The following is a 13,205-nucleotide window of genomic DNA, read 5'->3' as shown; positions in this document are numbered from 1 at the left end:
ATGTGCACTGAGCCCTGCTGCAAGGTGTGCTGTGTGCAGCTGTGCTGCTGTTAGGCCCAATTATGCAGCTTTGTCATCCTCATATCTTAATCCCCCATCCGGGGTTGCTAACCTACAGCAAAGTGGCCAGAGGTAGTATTTGCTATGTTAGTTCTGTATGTGCTGCTAGCTATAGAAACAGGCGCACCTCCACTGCTTGACACCCATGGCCTTGAAATCCCATAGGTTTCCCATATCCACATTCCCCTGCGGATAAGATATGTGAATCTCCATCTGTGATACTACTGTGCACTTTGACTCTTGAACCTCCGATTAGTTGACAAAAGTTCCATGAGCACAGTGTAGGTAGTGGGGCTTCTCTGTCATATAAGTGCAGGGTTCAGCAACTCGGCAAATCTGCTACGTTATCTGATTCAGCGAGTTATCTTCCAGATTGCTCAACTCACAGCCATGTATATCTTAAATCATATTTTCACCTTCATATTTTGGGAAGATGGTGGCATATGCTAGTGAAGAAGGGTAGGAATCATAGAATCATAAAATAGTTAGGGTTGGAAAGGACCTCAAGATCATCTAGTTCCAACCCCCCTGCCATGGGCAGGGACACCTCACACTAAACCATGTCACCCAAGGCTTTGTCCAAGCTGGCCTTGAACACTGCCAGGGATGGAGCACTCACAACCTCCCTGGGCAACCCATTCCAGTGCCTCACCACCCTAACAGGAAAGAATTCCCTCCTTATATCCAATCTAAACTTCCCCTGTTTAAGTTTTAACCCGTTACCCCTTGTCCTGTCACTACAGTCCCTGATGAAGAGTCCCTCCCCAGCATCCCTATAGGCCCCCTTCAGGTACTGGAAGGCTGCTATGAGGTCTCCACGCAGCCTTCTCTTCTCCAGGCTGAACAGCCCCAACTTCCTCAGCCTGTCTTCATAAGGAAACACCAACCTGGTGAATTGCTGGGTGAATTGCCTTCCCTCCAAAATCTCTGGAATGCCACCCAAGTTTGCATGGCAACCCTGTTCAGGCGAGCCTCTGAGGGAGACCGTCCTGCCAGCCCGGGGCCGCAAGGCCCGGAGGCACGGGGCGCTCGGCAACAGCCAGGGATGGCCCGCACCGCGGGGATCGCCGCCCCTTCCCGCTCCGCGGGGGCGCTCACAGCCGGGGAGGAGCGGACACCGACATGGTAAAAGGCCCGCCCGCCGTCCCGGCTCCGGCACTCGCGCTGCCGCTCCCGCCCCTCGGAGACACCTGCCCCGGCGGGGAGCGCCGCACCTCACCTCACCTCACCGCACCACACCGCACCGCACCGCACCTGCCCCGGCGGGGAGCACCGCACCGCACCGCACCCGCACCCGCACCCGCACCTGCACCTGGACCTGCCCCGGCGGGGCACCGCTCCCTTCCGCACCGCCCCTGCCCCGGCGGGAGCACCGCACCGCTGTGCACCTGTCCCGGCTGGGTGCATCGCACCGCACTGTTCCGCACCTGTCCCGGCTGGGTGCACCGCGACCGCTCCTCACCTGCCCGGCGGGGAGTACCGCACCGCTCCGCATCTGCCTCGACGGGGAGCACCACTTCGCTCTCAGCTGCCCCCGTGAGGTCCCGTCCCCATCCCGTTCCTCCTGCGCCGGCCGCTCCGTGCAGGCCCTGAGGGGGCAGCAGCTGCCCCTCTGATTTTAGGGCAGCTCCTTCGCTCCAAGGGCAAATCCCTCCGATAGCATGCGGGGCTTCACCGTCTGGGACTACGTGATCTTTGCGGCCATGCTGCTGGTCTCGGCTGTCATCGGGGTCTACTACGCATTCGTGGGAGGGGGGCAGAAGACATCTAAGGACTTCCTCATGGGGGGCCGCAGCATGAGCGCCCTCCCTGTTGCACTCTCCCTCACAGCCAGCTTCATGTCAGCTGTCACCGTGCTGGGCACCCCTGCCGAGATCTACCGCTACGGTGCCATCTTCTGCACCTTTGCCGTCACCTACGCACTGGTGGTGCTGTGCAGTGCCGAGATCTTCCTGCCTGTCTTCTACAAGCTGGGTATTACCAGCACCTACGAGGTAAGGCGGAGTTGTGAAGAAGCCTTTCCACAGCTTTCAGGGAGCCGGGGGGCTTCTCATGGCTGCTTTCTAGATGTGTCTGCAGTCTGTTCCCCAAATCACCCTGTACACTGTGCTGCCCCATATCTCCACACTCCCAAGAGCAGGCTGCAACCTGCTGTGTCCCCAGGTCTTCCCACACTGCCTCCGCAGAGGAGATGGTCAACCCTGCTGTCTTGGCTCAGGACCTGTGCACCATGCCAGGTTTGTTTCCTCACTCCAGATACTCGGTTCAGCAGATGGATTAATCCTCATGCAACTTGGATGATAACATGTGGTTAATGATGTGTAATTAATATACCAAGAGCAGAGTGCAAAATCACCTGACATAGGAGCCAGTTCTCACATCACACCCCCTCAGGTAGGTTTCTAAACTAAGGTGCAGCCACAAAAGTTCCCCCCTGGCAGAGTATATATTTTTGCTGTTCCTAAAAATTTTGAGGAGACACTTTCCACCTGAGGCTGTTCACACTGGTGAATGTCTTCTCTATCATGCCTATACAGGGAGGTCAGCAAGTGCTCTGTGTGAGAGTTTTCTTACTTCTACCAAAATATGGCTGAGCTGGTCTTCAGCTCAGCATGTAAGTTAAAGCTATAGCTCCAGTGCAGACATCTGGGGTGGTGGGATAATCACAGGTCAAGACTGACTGTTTTGGGGGTGCGGAAGCATTTGGTCAGGACTTTCTTCTGATTTAGAAGGTCTGTGCAGCCTGTTTATCTTCCTGCACAGAGCTAGTTCCTGGCTGCAGATTTGGAGAAAATTCGCTCTTTTCGCAGAGGACATTGGGAAGGGGACATCAGTGCAGGTGAAAGTCCCTGGCTAGCTACTTTGGTCTTTAGCATTTTATTGCACTGAGCAGGGGCACAGCAGCACTGGAAGCTGAAAACAAGGTTTCTGTTGGTAGATTTAGATAAGAATCCACCAACAGAAATCTCTGTGGCTTCCAGTGTGTTTTAAACTACTGATCTTTGGACTGTCAGTTACGATGATACTTAAAATAGGACTTTTTCAAATAGACTTCTAATTATGACTTGAAACTCAGTGATAATCTTGGGGTCAAATCAGAGTAATACACCTATAAAAGGTGTATCTTCTATCTGTGGACAGAGTTCAGAGATTAAACAACTTTTTGTGTCTGTCCAGGGGGTTCAGCACTCCTTGCTTACATGGAAGTGCTCACAGACCATGTTTTAAATGCTTAATTCATGACTGAGCACTTTGAGATACTGTGTCGATTGAACAGATTGTCAGGAAAAGGAGATCCCTTTGGTACAATCACACAGCCTCAAGGTTAGGACACATGATGGGAAGAAATCTGCCCAATAGCATGACAAACTCATTCAGATTTTGTGCTGTCTCAGGCTAGATATAAAAGTGAGGGAGGGTTCCTGTTTCGCAGAAGGCTAGATATCCACTTACCAGTAGAATACAGTGAGCTGCTTTGGGCAGTGCAGAAGGTGAGTTTACCATGGGAGGAAACTGCTGACCATTGAAAACTTTCTGCCCTCTCTCACATCAGTTCAGATGGATGCACAGAATACCAGAGTTTCCCAATCAATTAAGGCTTAGGAATAGCCATCATGTTTTCTTTTTCTCTCTGATTTCACAATGCAGGTGGGTTCTGTTGATTGCTGGTACATCATTGTGAAATTTTAGGTTACGCTGTGTGAAGTCAAGAGTTAGACTCCATGATCCCCGCAGGTCTCTTCCAATCAAGATATTCAATGATTCTGTGATAATTACATGCAGGTCTTTTGCCAGGTCACAGGTCAAGGTCCTTGTCTACCAAGTGCCTTGAGGCAGCTGTGTAGCACCAGTTTCCATTTTGCAGATGCCGGCCTATGCTGACTAGCTTATGTCTACTTCACTTGCTCATGTGCTATTACCCAGTGGTGAGGTTTGTAAAGAAATAGCAAATCAAGTTGAAAGAGATACCAATGCAGGTGACTGTAGGAGTTTTGGCCATTCATGAAAATGTAAAAACAACACTGTGCCCTTTCTGGATTGCTCATTGCTTCACTCTAGTCCTACCAATAGTGGCAAGTTTTGACATAAACGTGGTTTTTCTTGTCTTTTGCAGTATTTAGAGCTTCGATTTAATAAATACCTGCGCCTCTGTGGAACGGTCCTCTTCATTATACAAACGGCAAGTAAATCTCAAGTTGTCTGTGGTCATTGTAGCCACCAGGATTCTTCAGCTGAGTGTAACTGGCTATTTTCTCTGAGTGGTTGTTGAGGTTACCACAGCGCATGGGTGTCTGGGAGTGAGAGAAACAAAACTCTGCTCCAGAGCAATGAGGTAGGGAGCAGCTGCCGGTGTACCTGCCCATTTGGTCTCTGTGTGCATTACTGAGTACCCAGAGCAGTCACTTGGCATCAGTGCTGTGCCAAGAGATGAGCAACCCTTCACTGCAGGGTAGGAGGGTGGACAGCAGCCCTTTGCCTGCCTGCTGGAGAAACCCACAATGGGTTCAAAATGTAAACATGCCCAGTTATCTACAGTGGCAGTTTTCATCCTCTGGTGCATGGATTCTGGGAGTCTGGCTAATTCTCAGGAGTCTGTGACAGGTAAGAAAACAATCTGTCAGGAGCAGCCATTTACTGCACGAGGGTTTGTACCACCACAACTGGAAAATAACCTGTGTCTGCAGACTGAGAAGTAGCAAATTACTGCCTTGGGGAATGCTAAATTAAAGTAGTTTCTGAAATTATTGTTAGTGCAGTTTGCTGTATCCAGCCCATTCAGGAAGTCAGTGTGAGACCACAGCTTGTAAATGTGCAGTGAGTGCATGCCAAATGCAGCAAACCCAGAAATGTCTTCATTTCACAATTTTGAAGTGGACTTTTTTGAGGATTCAATGCAAGAATGAATATACAATCAGAAAGCTTTTCAAGTAACATGCTGGCTTTTTGCCCGTTTGTGTATTTTTAAGACACACAAGGGGTTACTGGGCAATCCAACTTGCACCAATGAGATGGTGGTTGGTGCAGGGGTAATTACTTATTTGAACAGTGCTGCTTAGCTGGCATTTATAGATACATAAGCCCACAGGAAAAGTGGAGCACTATCGTATGTGAATCCTGACACTGTTTCACTAGCAATATGAATGTATCACAGTTGTGTAAATTGGAACAACCAAGCATAATCTTTCCTTGCAAAGATCAGAAAAATAATTCTATACAACTAAAATATATGCTCAAGGAAATTAACTAAAGATCTATGTCTTTCTGTGCCAAGCACTAACAACTTCACCTAAATAATGAATACAGAGGAAAGAACCTCCCCAAGATGTTAATGGTCTTTAACTGTTCTGTGAATATTGTCATGTATTGAAAAGAAGAAATAAAAAGAATACGTAGCAATACAACCTGAAAAACTACTGAAGTGAAAAGATTGTTTTATCAGTCCAGTTTCTGATAGTCCAAAGCTTCTGACACTTATTTCCTGTAAAAGAGAAAGCCACTTTCTCATGCAGAATTCATGAATTAGCATGCTTGGAGAGATAAGTGTTTGTCTGACAGACTATTAGATGGATAAGGAATTGGCTAGATGGTTGCATCCAAAGAGTTGCAGTCAACAGCCAAACGTCCTGATGGAAACCAGTAATTACTGGTGTTTTTCAAGGGTCTGTACTGGGACCAGTACTATTTAATACCTTAATTAATGATATGTATAGTGTGCTTGAGTTCACTCTCAGCAAGTTTGTGGATGACATTAAGCTTAGTGATGCATCTGATTCACCAGAGAGAAGGGATGTCATTCAGAGGTACTTTTACAGATTTGAGAAGTGGTCCCACATGAACCTCATGAAGTTCAACAAGGCCAAGTGTATGGTCCTTCACCTGGGCCAGGGCAATCCCCAATATCAATACAGACTGGGGTATGAACTGATTGAGAGCAGCCCTGCAGAGAAGGACCAGGCTGCCCAGAAAAGCTGTGATGCCCTATCCATGGACGTGTTCTAAGTGAGATTGGACAGGGCTTTGAGCAACATGTTGTAGTGGAAGGTGTCCCTGCCTGCAGTAGGAGGGTTGGACTAGATGATCTTTAAAGGAACCTTCACACGCAAACCATTCTGTGATTCATCAGCACAAACTGACAGTCACTATGGATAGAAAGTCAAACATTGACTGGGCTTGAAAAGAGTCAGTAGTTGGCTGTGATGTGATGCATCTAGTTCTGAGGAGATATTTGCCAGGGACTGCTCAGGACTGGCAGCTTTCTTGGCATACAAGCTATCCATGAAAACCTAGAGCTGGCTCCTGGCACTGAAACAAACATGAGTGTGCACACAGGCAGGGAATAGTATACAGGTAAGAATAACTATTCGTCCAATGGCCCCACCATACTTTCTGGGATGTGCTTGTAGCAGGCATGCAGCAAGGGGCCAGGGCAATCTAGCCATGCTGGGTGAAGCAGACCCTCCACACTAATTTCCTCCCACAGTTGGATTACCGCTCATTCCAGTTACTTCTGGGCTCTCTGCCCAGCGCAGCCCCTGGCCATGTGGCAGAGCTCTGCCATGGGGACTGGATCTGACCTGCTCAAAAGCTACAGTGAGTAATCAGTAGTTAGCCATTCTACCCTGTTTTGCCACCTCTGCCTAGGGAAGACTTCACTCTTGTGGGACGGGAAAAGGCTTGCTGAATGCTGGATGACATCACATCTGATTCTGCCGCTTTTCTATACTCAAGTCTCACCCCTGTAAATCAGGGAGTCTGAAGAATTGAGCCATGAAAAGACGATATAAGTCACCTTAGGACCTGGCTGTGACCCTTTGAATCACGATCACTGACCTTCACAGAAGTCATCTGCATATTGGAAGCTGTATTCCCCTGTACTATGTCACAGCTGAACTTGTTCTAGTAGTAAAATAAAGTAATAACAGCAGTAAAAAAATCAAACAGGATTAAAAAATATACAAAAACAAATTACAGAGTAAATCAGTGTATGAATCCCACTGTACCAACAAAAAGTGGATGGAGTAGCTCCTTGATTTGTCTATATCTTTACAGTACTGAGTGAAAATACAAACCTGATAATTATGCATGTCTTCATCTTCTGATTAGTAACTGATGCTGTATTCTGTTTTTACTCACACGCATTTTAGTTACATACTGAGAGGCATATTGATTCCAAGACTGAAAAAATAAATTGTAATAGATTCTTTGGCAAACAGTGTGTAAACCCTATCAACTTCCTTTTGCTCTTGTTTCTGCAGTAAGATAAGTTAATTATAAAAGCTAGGAGAAGCTGAAGAGGGATTTGGTATTTAGGAGTCCCTGGTACTTACTTTAAGCACACAAGGCTGTGAGACTGCAGTGCTGGTTTGTCATAGGTATTCAACTTCTAACAACTGGAATTATTTCTCAACAGTTATGAGTTTAGGACAATTAGACTGCATAAATGCTTGAAAAGAAATCACCCCAGAAAGCAATCACCTTTCAAGGAATTTTCATTTATTTTGATCTTTCATCTTTTTTCCCCTCTTAGACTTTATACACTGGTATTGTCATTTATGCTCCAGCTTTAGCACTGAATCAAGGTAAGATGAGCATACTGCAACTGTTCTACTGTTACATTTTTTTCTGCGTAGAGTACTGGTATGCTTTTTTTCGGTAACACACACCTGAAAATATAGCTCAAGGCTTAGCTACGAAATCTCTTCAGATTTCTGTTGATCCTGATGGGAACTCAGATAGAAGGCCTCCCATTTGTAATCCTAGTCCCTTAATCCTTACCTGTAAAGAATTACAGAGGAGGCTCAAAGGGAAACCCTGCTCTCAATTACTCTACCTCTCATGCAATATTCTTAGGTAATGGCTACATTCTGTCCAGTTAAGAAGGCTTACGTAAATTTTGAAGGCAATGCGGAGACTAAACACACATTTAGTTCCCTTGGTTAAGTGCTCTACTTCAAGAGGAGAGCGAGGCAACAGTTTTGTAAATATGTCTTTGGGCTGCCTAGAACTGTTTAATTCAGTCTATCTTTTTTTTTTTTTTTTTTTTTTTTCCAGGAAAACCAAATTAACAGCAAAAAATCTTCAATTTAAGATATTTATTGTGATATTTACAAAATGAAGTGTTTGCATTTTATACTTCAAAATGACTCTGTTTGAAAATGATCCGCATTTATTTTTAGAGGAGGGATAAAAACTTCTATGTAAAGCCAAATGAAACTTTTAATCTGACAGAATTAATTTGTCCACTTGGCAAGAAAATGCGGTAACAAAATGCAAATAGAAATGAATCATTTTGGCGAGAATGAAAATCATAATTGTTCTGTTCGTTGGTTTTGTTGTTTGGTTTGGGTTTTGCTGTTTGTTCATTGAACAAAAAGAAAGAAAAAACATGCTGTCTGCATTGGTCTCCTCTGTGTGTAAGTCCTATAGGTTTTAAGTCCTTAATGTTTATATTTGCCCTGCAAATGCACACTGCACCAAGATATGACCAAGCTGGCTCCCAACTAGAAGCAATGTTTTTTATAAGTTCTGTTGTAGTGTTTCTCAATACTCTGAGCTATCTGTCGGGGAGCCCCCAGGCACCCTGCCTGGCAGCATATGAGCGTGGCAAGCTGGGGCAGTGACAGCCTGCGTGCCAGCCACAGCACAGTGTTGTCTGGTGTAGACATACTCTCACATTTCCTTAAAAGAAAGAAGAATAAAAGAAAGGCTTTTAGTCTGAAACATTTATTCCAGACCATGCTTGAACCACCTTCCTTCCATGAGCATCCCCATGCTTTTTGCTTGCTTAAATCTCTGCCTAAGGATTCCATGGGACACCAAGGTGCTTCAAGGAAGGACATGTATTTTAAAACCTTCCTGTGTTGGGGCCTATAAACATGTTGGATGTGTTTTTTAGCAGCATTCACATTACAGACAAATAGTTTCCTAGATCCTGAAATATATCTACCGGAACAGTTTCCAATGTCTGTAATAACTATTTCATTTTTAGAACTTGTTAGTGCAAATCCCCAGGTTTAGACACGTTACTCTTTTCATTGCCATTTTTACCTCCTGCTTTGGCATTTAACTTATTTCTATTTCTTCCCAGCAACCAGATTGGGGGTCGAAAATTGATCTCCAATTTTTTGTCCCCAGTGCTTCATTCACACTGGTGCCATTTTCCTCTTTTTTAGTCACTGGCTTCGACTTGTGGGGTGCAGTGGTGGCAACCGGCGTGGTCTGCACTTTCTACTGCACACTGGTACGTGGGCATTTTGGCTGAGAAAAATATGTGTTCCTTTCACTATTCACATAGAATATAGAATTTATTGAAAAGTAGCCCAAAGAGAGGCTACCCCATGGGAGTACATTTCACAGGGTAGATGTAGCCGCAGGGCCATATTCACCCAGGGACTGGGTGGGCAAAAGTAGCCAGTGTATGACTCAACCTTTTTCCATTTTGATACACTCAAACTTCTGTTGTTGCAGAAAACAGCAGAAAAATAGATTTCCCTTCCTGCAAATCCTCCTGGGATTTTTTTTTTTTTCTAATATAGAAGCGGTTAGCTGTGTAATTTGTCAAGCACCTGTAACTATAGTAGTCCTCTGTTACTGAATAGAGCCACTGAAAATACCAAGTGCCACATGAACAGATTGGTCTTTAGATTAGTGTTAATTGACCAAGTGTCTAGAAATCATTAAATGGAACCTCATTGACAAATTTATTATGTTGGATTAAATAATGTTTATTTTTATTCACTTGAATGGCATGCCTTCTGCAGTTAGTGGTACTGTACATGAGTAAGGTGAGCACTGTCTGCCAATTTATCTTTTGATAAAAACTTCCAAATCAGGTTATGTGATAAAGGATATACTGGATTATATTAATGTGTATGGCCAAAGTAAATTCTAGTGCACTTCAGAAAAGGGCCAGGATAGGTTCCTGATTGCAATAGGTTGCAATTCCTAAACACTCCAGTATAGAATTATTTCCATTAAAGAAGAAGATGAAATGAATCTATTATGCATTATACAAATTGTAATGTTTCTCGCAGTCAAATATGAGTGCAAAGGAAGAGTGCTGCTGCTGTGTTGTACCTGGTATGTGCTGTTCCTCACGCAGGGCGGTCTGAAGGCAGTGGTGTGGACAGATGTTTTCCAGGTTGGAGTCATGGTAGCTGGATTTTCGGCTGTCATTATACGAGCTGTGGTGGTTCAGGAGGGAATTGGACGCATTGTAAATGACTCCTACTACGGAGGAAGATTAAACTTCTGGGAGTGAGTTTGTACTTGCAGATGATGTGTCTCTTTATTGCTATAAATAGACCCCATGTGACTAAGTGTGAAATTAAATTGCTACTGAAGGAGAAGGGGGGGGGAAGAAGTTGTGACCCAGTTTTTATATATTGTTAAACAAACTCACCTAGTGTGAGAGATATTTTTTAGGTTTTACACCATGCAAAATCTTGTGAAGAGAAAAACTCTTTTACTTTGCCAAGTAGGTGTTTTAAGGATACATTTTTGATTCCACTGAAAGTGAATGGTGAATAGAAGGCAATTGTATTTATACTTACAATTTGCAAACAGCTCATTTGTCCTTTTGTCTACCAGTTCATGATATTAAGAAGGTTCTTCTTCAAATCTTCACCAAGTTCTTCAGTAAATAATTCACCTGTGGGTATTTTCTTTTTGTGAATGGTAATTTTTTTCAGTCTGTTTGTTAGGTTGATTTGTAGTGGTTATACTGTATTGCTTTTTCCCCCAGTCACAGAGCTCACAGACAGAAAAAGAAAAGAAATAAAAGCATGTAAGAGGTGAAATAATATTACACTGTTCACCAAGATAAGCATAATTTATTGCTACATTAAAGTGGGATTTAAAAAAAATAATGATTTGTGGCCATCTAAAGTCTGTAATTCACTTAGAGCTAAACCAGCAGAATGCTTTACAGAGGCTCTATCCACAAAGGCTGGGCATGCAAACGCACCTTTATATTGGTGTTAGACTGATGTCCCTTTAGATAAGCAGGCATATTAGACTTTTTACTGGAGCATCATTTCATCACAACAGTCATAGGCATCATACAGCTTTACTTAAGACTAGGTAATAAATTAGTTAAACTTCACCTTTGCACAGATTTCACTGGATCAGGATTTCAGCTCTGAGTTTTAAAACTCGCTTTTCATGATTTCACATGGAGTATCTGAATGTTCAAAATCTCTCCAAATTAAGAGAGTTTGTATCAGAACAAGTACAGGGATTTTTTTACTTTTTTTTGTTTTCTCCTACGCATTAATGTCTTCTCATAATGCGAACATTTTCATATTCTGAATTTGTTTTCTTTTTCCTTCTCATTGTAGCTTTGATCCCAATCCTTTGCAAAGGCACACCTTCTGGACGATTATTGTAGGTGGGACTTTCACATGGACTGGCATATATGGAGTCAACCAGTCTCAAGTACAGAGATACATTGCATGCAAAAGCAGGTTCCATGCAAAATTGTAAGTCTGCCTACAGTAACTCTTAATGTCTGAATTTGTTACGGAGATTTTTTTTAAAGGAATGTTTTTTGTCTATATAAAGGGTAAGAAGGGTGTAAAGGGTAAGAATGTTTGCTTTCTGTTTTCCTTTTGATTTGTCTTTGGGTAGAAGACAAATCGGCAAAATAAATACTGATACTTAAATTACATGTAATTGCTGTAACACTGAGCTTTGTGCCAGAATGTTTCACTGTGGCAATATTCCTGCATACAAATAGCTGCATGAAATTTATATGCAACTTAAAGGTCAAATAATATTGTACATGTGCTGAAGCCACATCAAGACAGCATCTTTAATTGCTACTCTACTAAACCTGAATCATTATTTGAGAATTTTGTGTAGGTAAAGACTGAAAGATTTTTCCATACCAATAAGTGTAGGCATGAGAAAATGAAGAAATGTTTGAGTGAGCAATAAAGTTGCTGAGGAGCCATGTATTTTGTTTTCATAATAATCATGACCTTTTATCTTTTTGTTAGGAATTCACTATGGAAAAAGCAGAGGGCTTTTACTTTAAACATTTATTATCAGTTTTTACTCTAGAGTGGAGTATTATTTACTAAATCTGTAATCTTACTTTTTCTTTAGTATCATTCTAGTAGTTCACAACTCAGGATTTAAGAATTATTAGCGAGCTCAGAAAGTCCGTTTATAGAAGAACTATATAAATGTACATCATGACTATAGTCTATAAGTTCTGTAATACAGTGACATACAAAGAAGGACTTTATGAAGGCTTTCACTTCCTAAAGTTAGCATAATACCTACAAAATCATGCACAGTTTAGAACTGAAATATTTTGGTTATGTTAATAAAGAAAATCTACTTTTCAGCCACTTGGGCTGCAGATGGGAATGAGCTGATACTCATCACCAGCCACATCTCCAGCCCACCACATGGGCTCTCCGCAATCTCTGGCATGTGGCTGGGTTCCACGTTCCTGGCACTGCAGAGGCAGGAGGTGCATCCTACATCTGTAATGCTGCATACATTGTGCCAGATTTGTGTGCCAGTGCAACTGCTCTTCCTGAGCACCTGCGTCCCTTAGGGCTGTGCTACTTTCCTACACTCTCCCTACCCTCTTTTGTAAGGAGGGACACCTCCAGGGTGTCACAGAAACACTGTGGCCAAGGGGAATCTGGCACTATGGCAGCTTTGGAGCAGATTTTCTGAGCTGTTGTAGCAGCTTTGACCAGGGCTGAAGGCTCTCTGGCTCTGGAATGGTTTGGATGAATTTATAGCTCATACAATTTTAGTGGTGGCTTAGCCTTATCAGTAGGGTCTTTTCCTGTTAGTGTGGGTGGTTGGACTTCATGGCATCTTGCTCATGCAGTTTATTTCCCCTACATGGAGAAATCATTTTGTATAATGGTTGCAGCTTGTCACAATTATAAACACTGCTATTCTGTGGTAACTATTAAGTTCATTTGCAAATATAATTAGACACATCTGCAAGTCATTCATGGCTTGCACCTCTTATTGCCATTTAACCTGTATATAAAAGTGTAAAATGCCATCAGGTCAAAGTAATAGCGTTTTGTGCCCCCATGGCGTTTACTGTAAGATTTTAGAAGAGACAGCACAATGATAAATCAGAGCTGAGAAAACAATACTTTCATAGATTC

At 43.4% G+C, this 13,205-nt stretch overlaps 1 protein-coding gene across 1 annotated transcript in view; it reads left to right on the top strand.

The window, feature by feature from the left end:
- Positions 1 to 1,354: 1,354 nt before the first annotated feature.
- The window catches only part of SLC5A8 (solute carrier family 5 member 8), a 31,076-nt gene continuing 19,225 nt past the window's right edge, over positions 1,355 to 13,205 (top strand). Inside the window, exons 1-6 of the mRNA XM_065671453.1 lie at positions 1,355 to 2,054; positions 4,175 to 4,240; positions 7,589 to 7,640; positions 9,234 to 9,301; positions 10,163 to 10,317; positions 11,400 to 11,540. Of these exons, the coding sequence (XP_065527525.1) occupies positions 1,722 to 2,054; positions 4,175 to 4,240; positions 7,589 to 7,640; positions 9,234 to 9,301; positions 10,163 to 10,317; positions 11,400 to 11,540 (815 nt within the window). The 5' untranslated portion in view covers positions 1,355 to 1,721. The remainder of the gene's footprint in view (positions 2,055 to 4,174; positions 4,241 to 7,588; positions 7,641 to 9,233; positions 9,302 to 10,162; positions 10,318 to 11,399; positions 11,541 to 13,205) is intronic.

Source organism: Lathamus discolor, chromosome 1 (assembly GCF_037157495.1).
Source record: "Lathamus discolor isolate bLatDis1 chromosome 1, bLatDis1.hap1, whole genome shotgun sequence".
Taxonomy (NCBI): Eukaryota; Metazoa; Chordata; class Aves; order Psittaciformes; family Psittacidae; genus Lathamus; species Lathamus discolor.
Note: the sequence above shows the minus strand (reverse complement) of the source record. Positions and strands in the feature narration are given on the sequence as shown.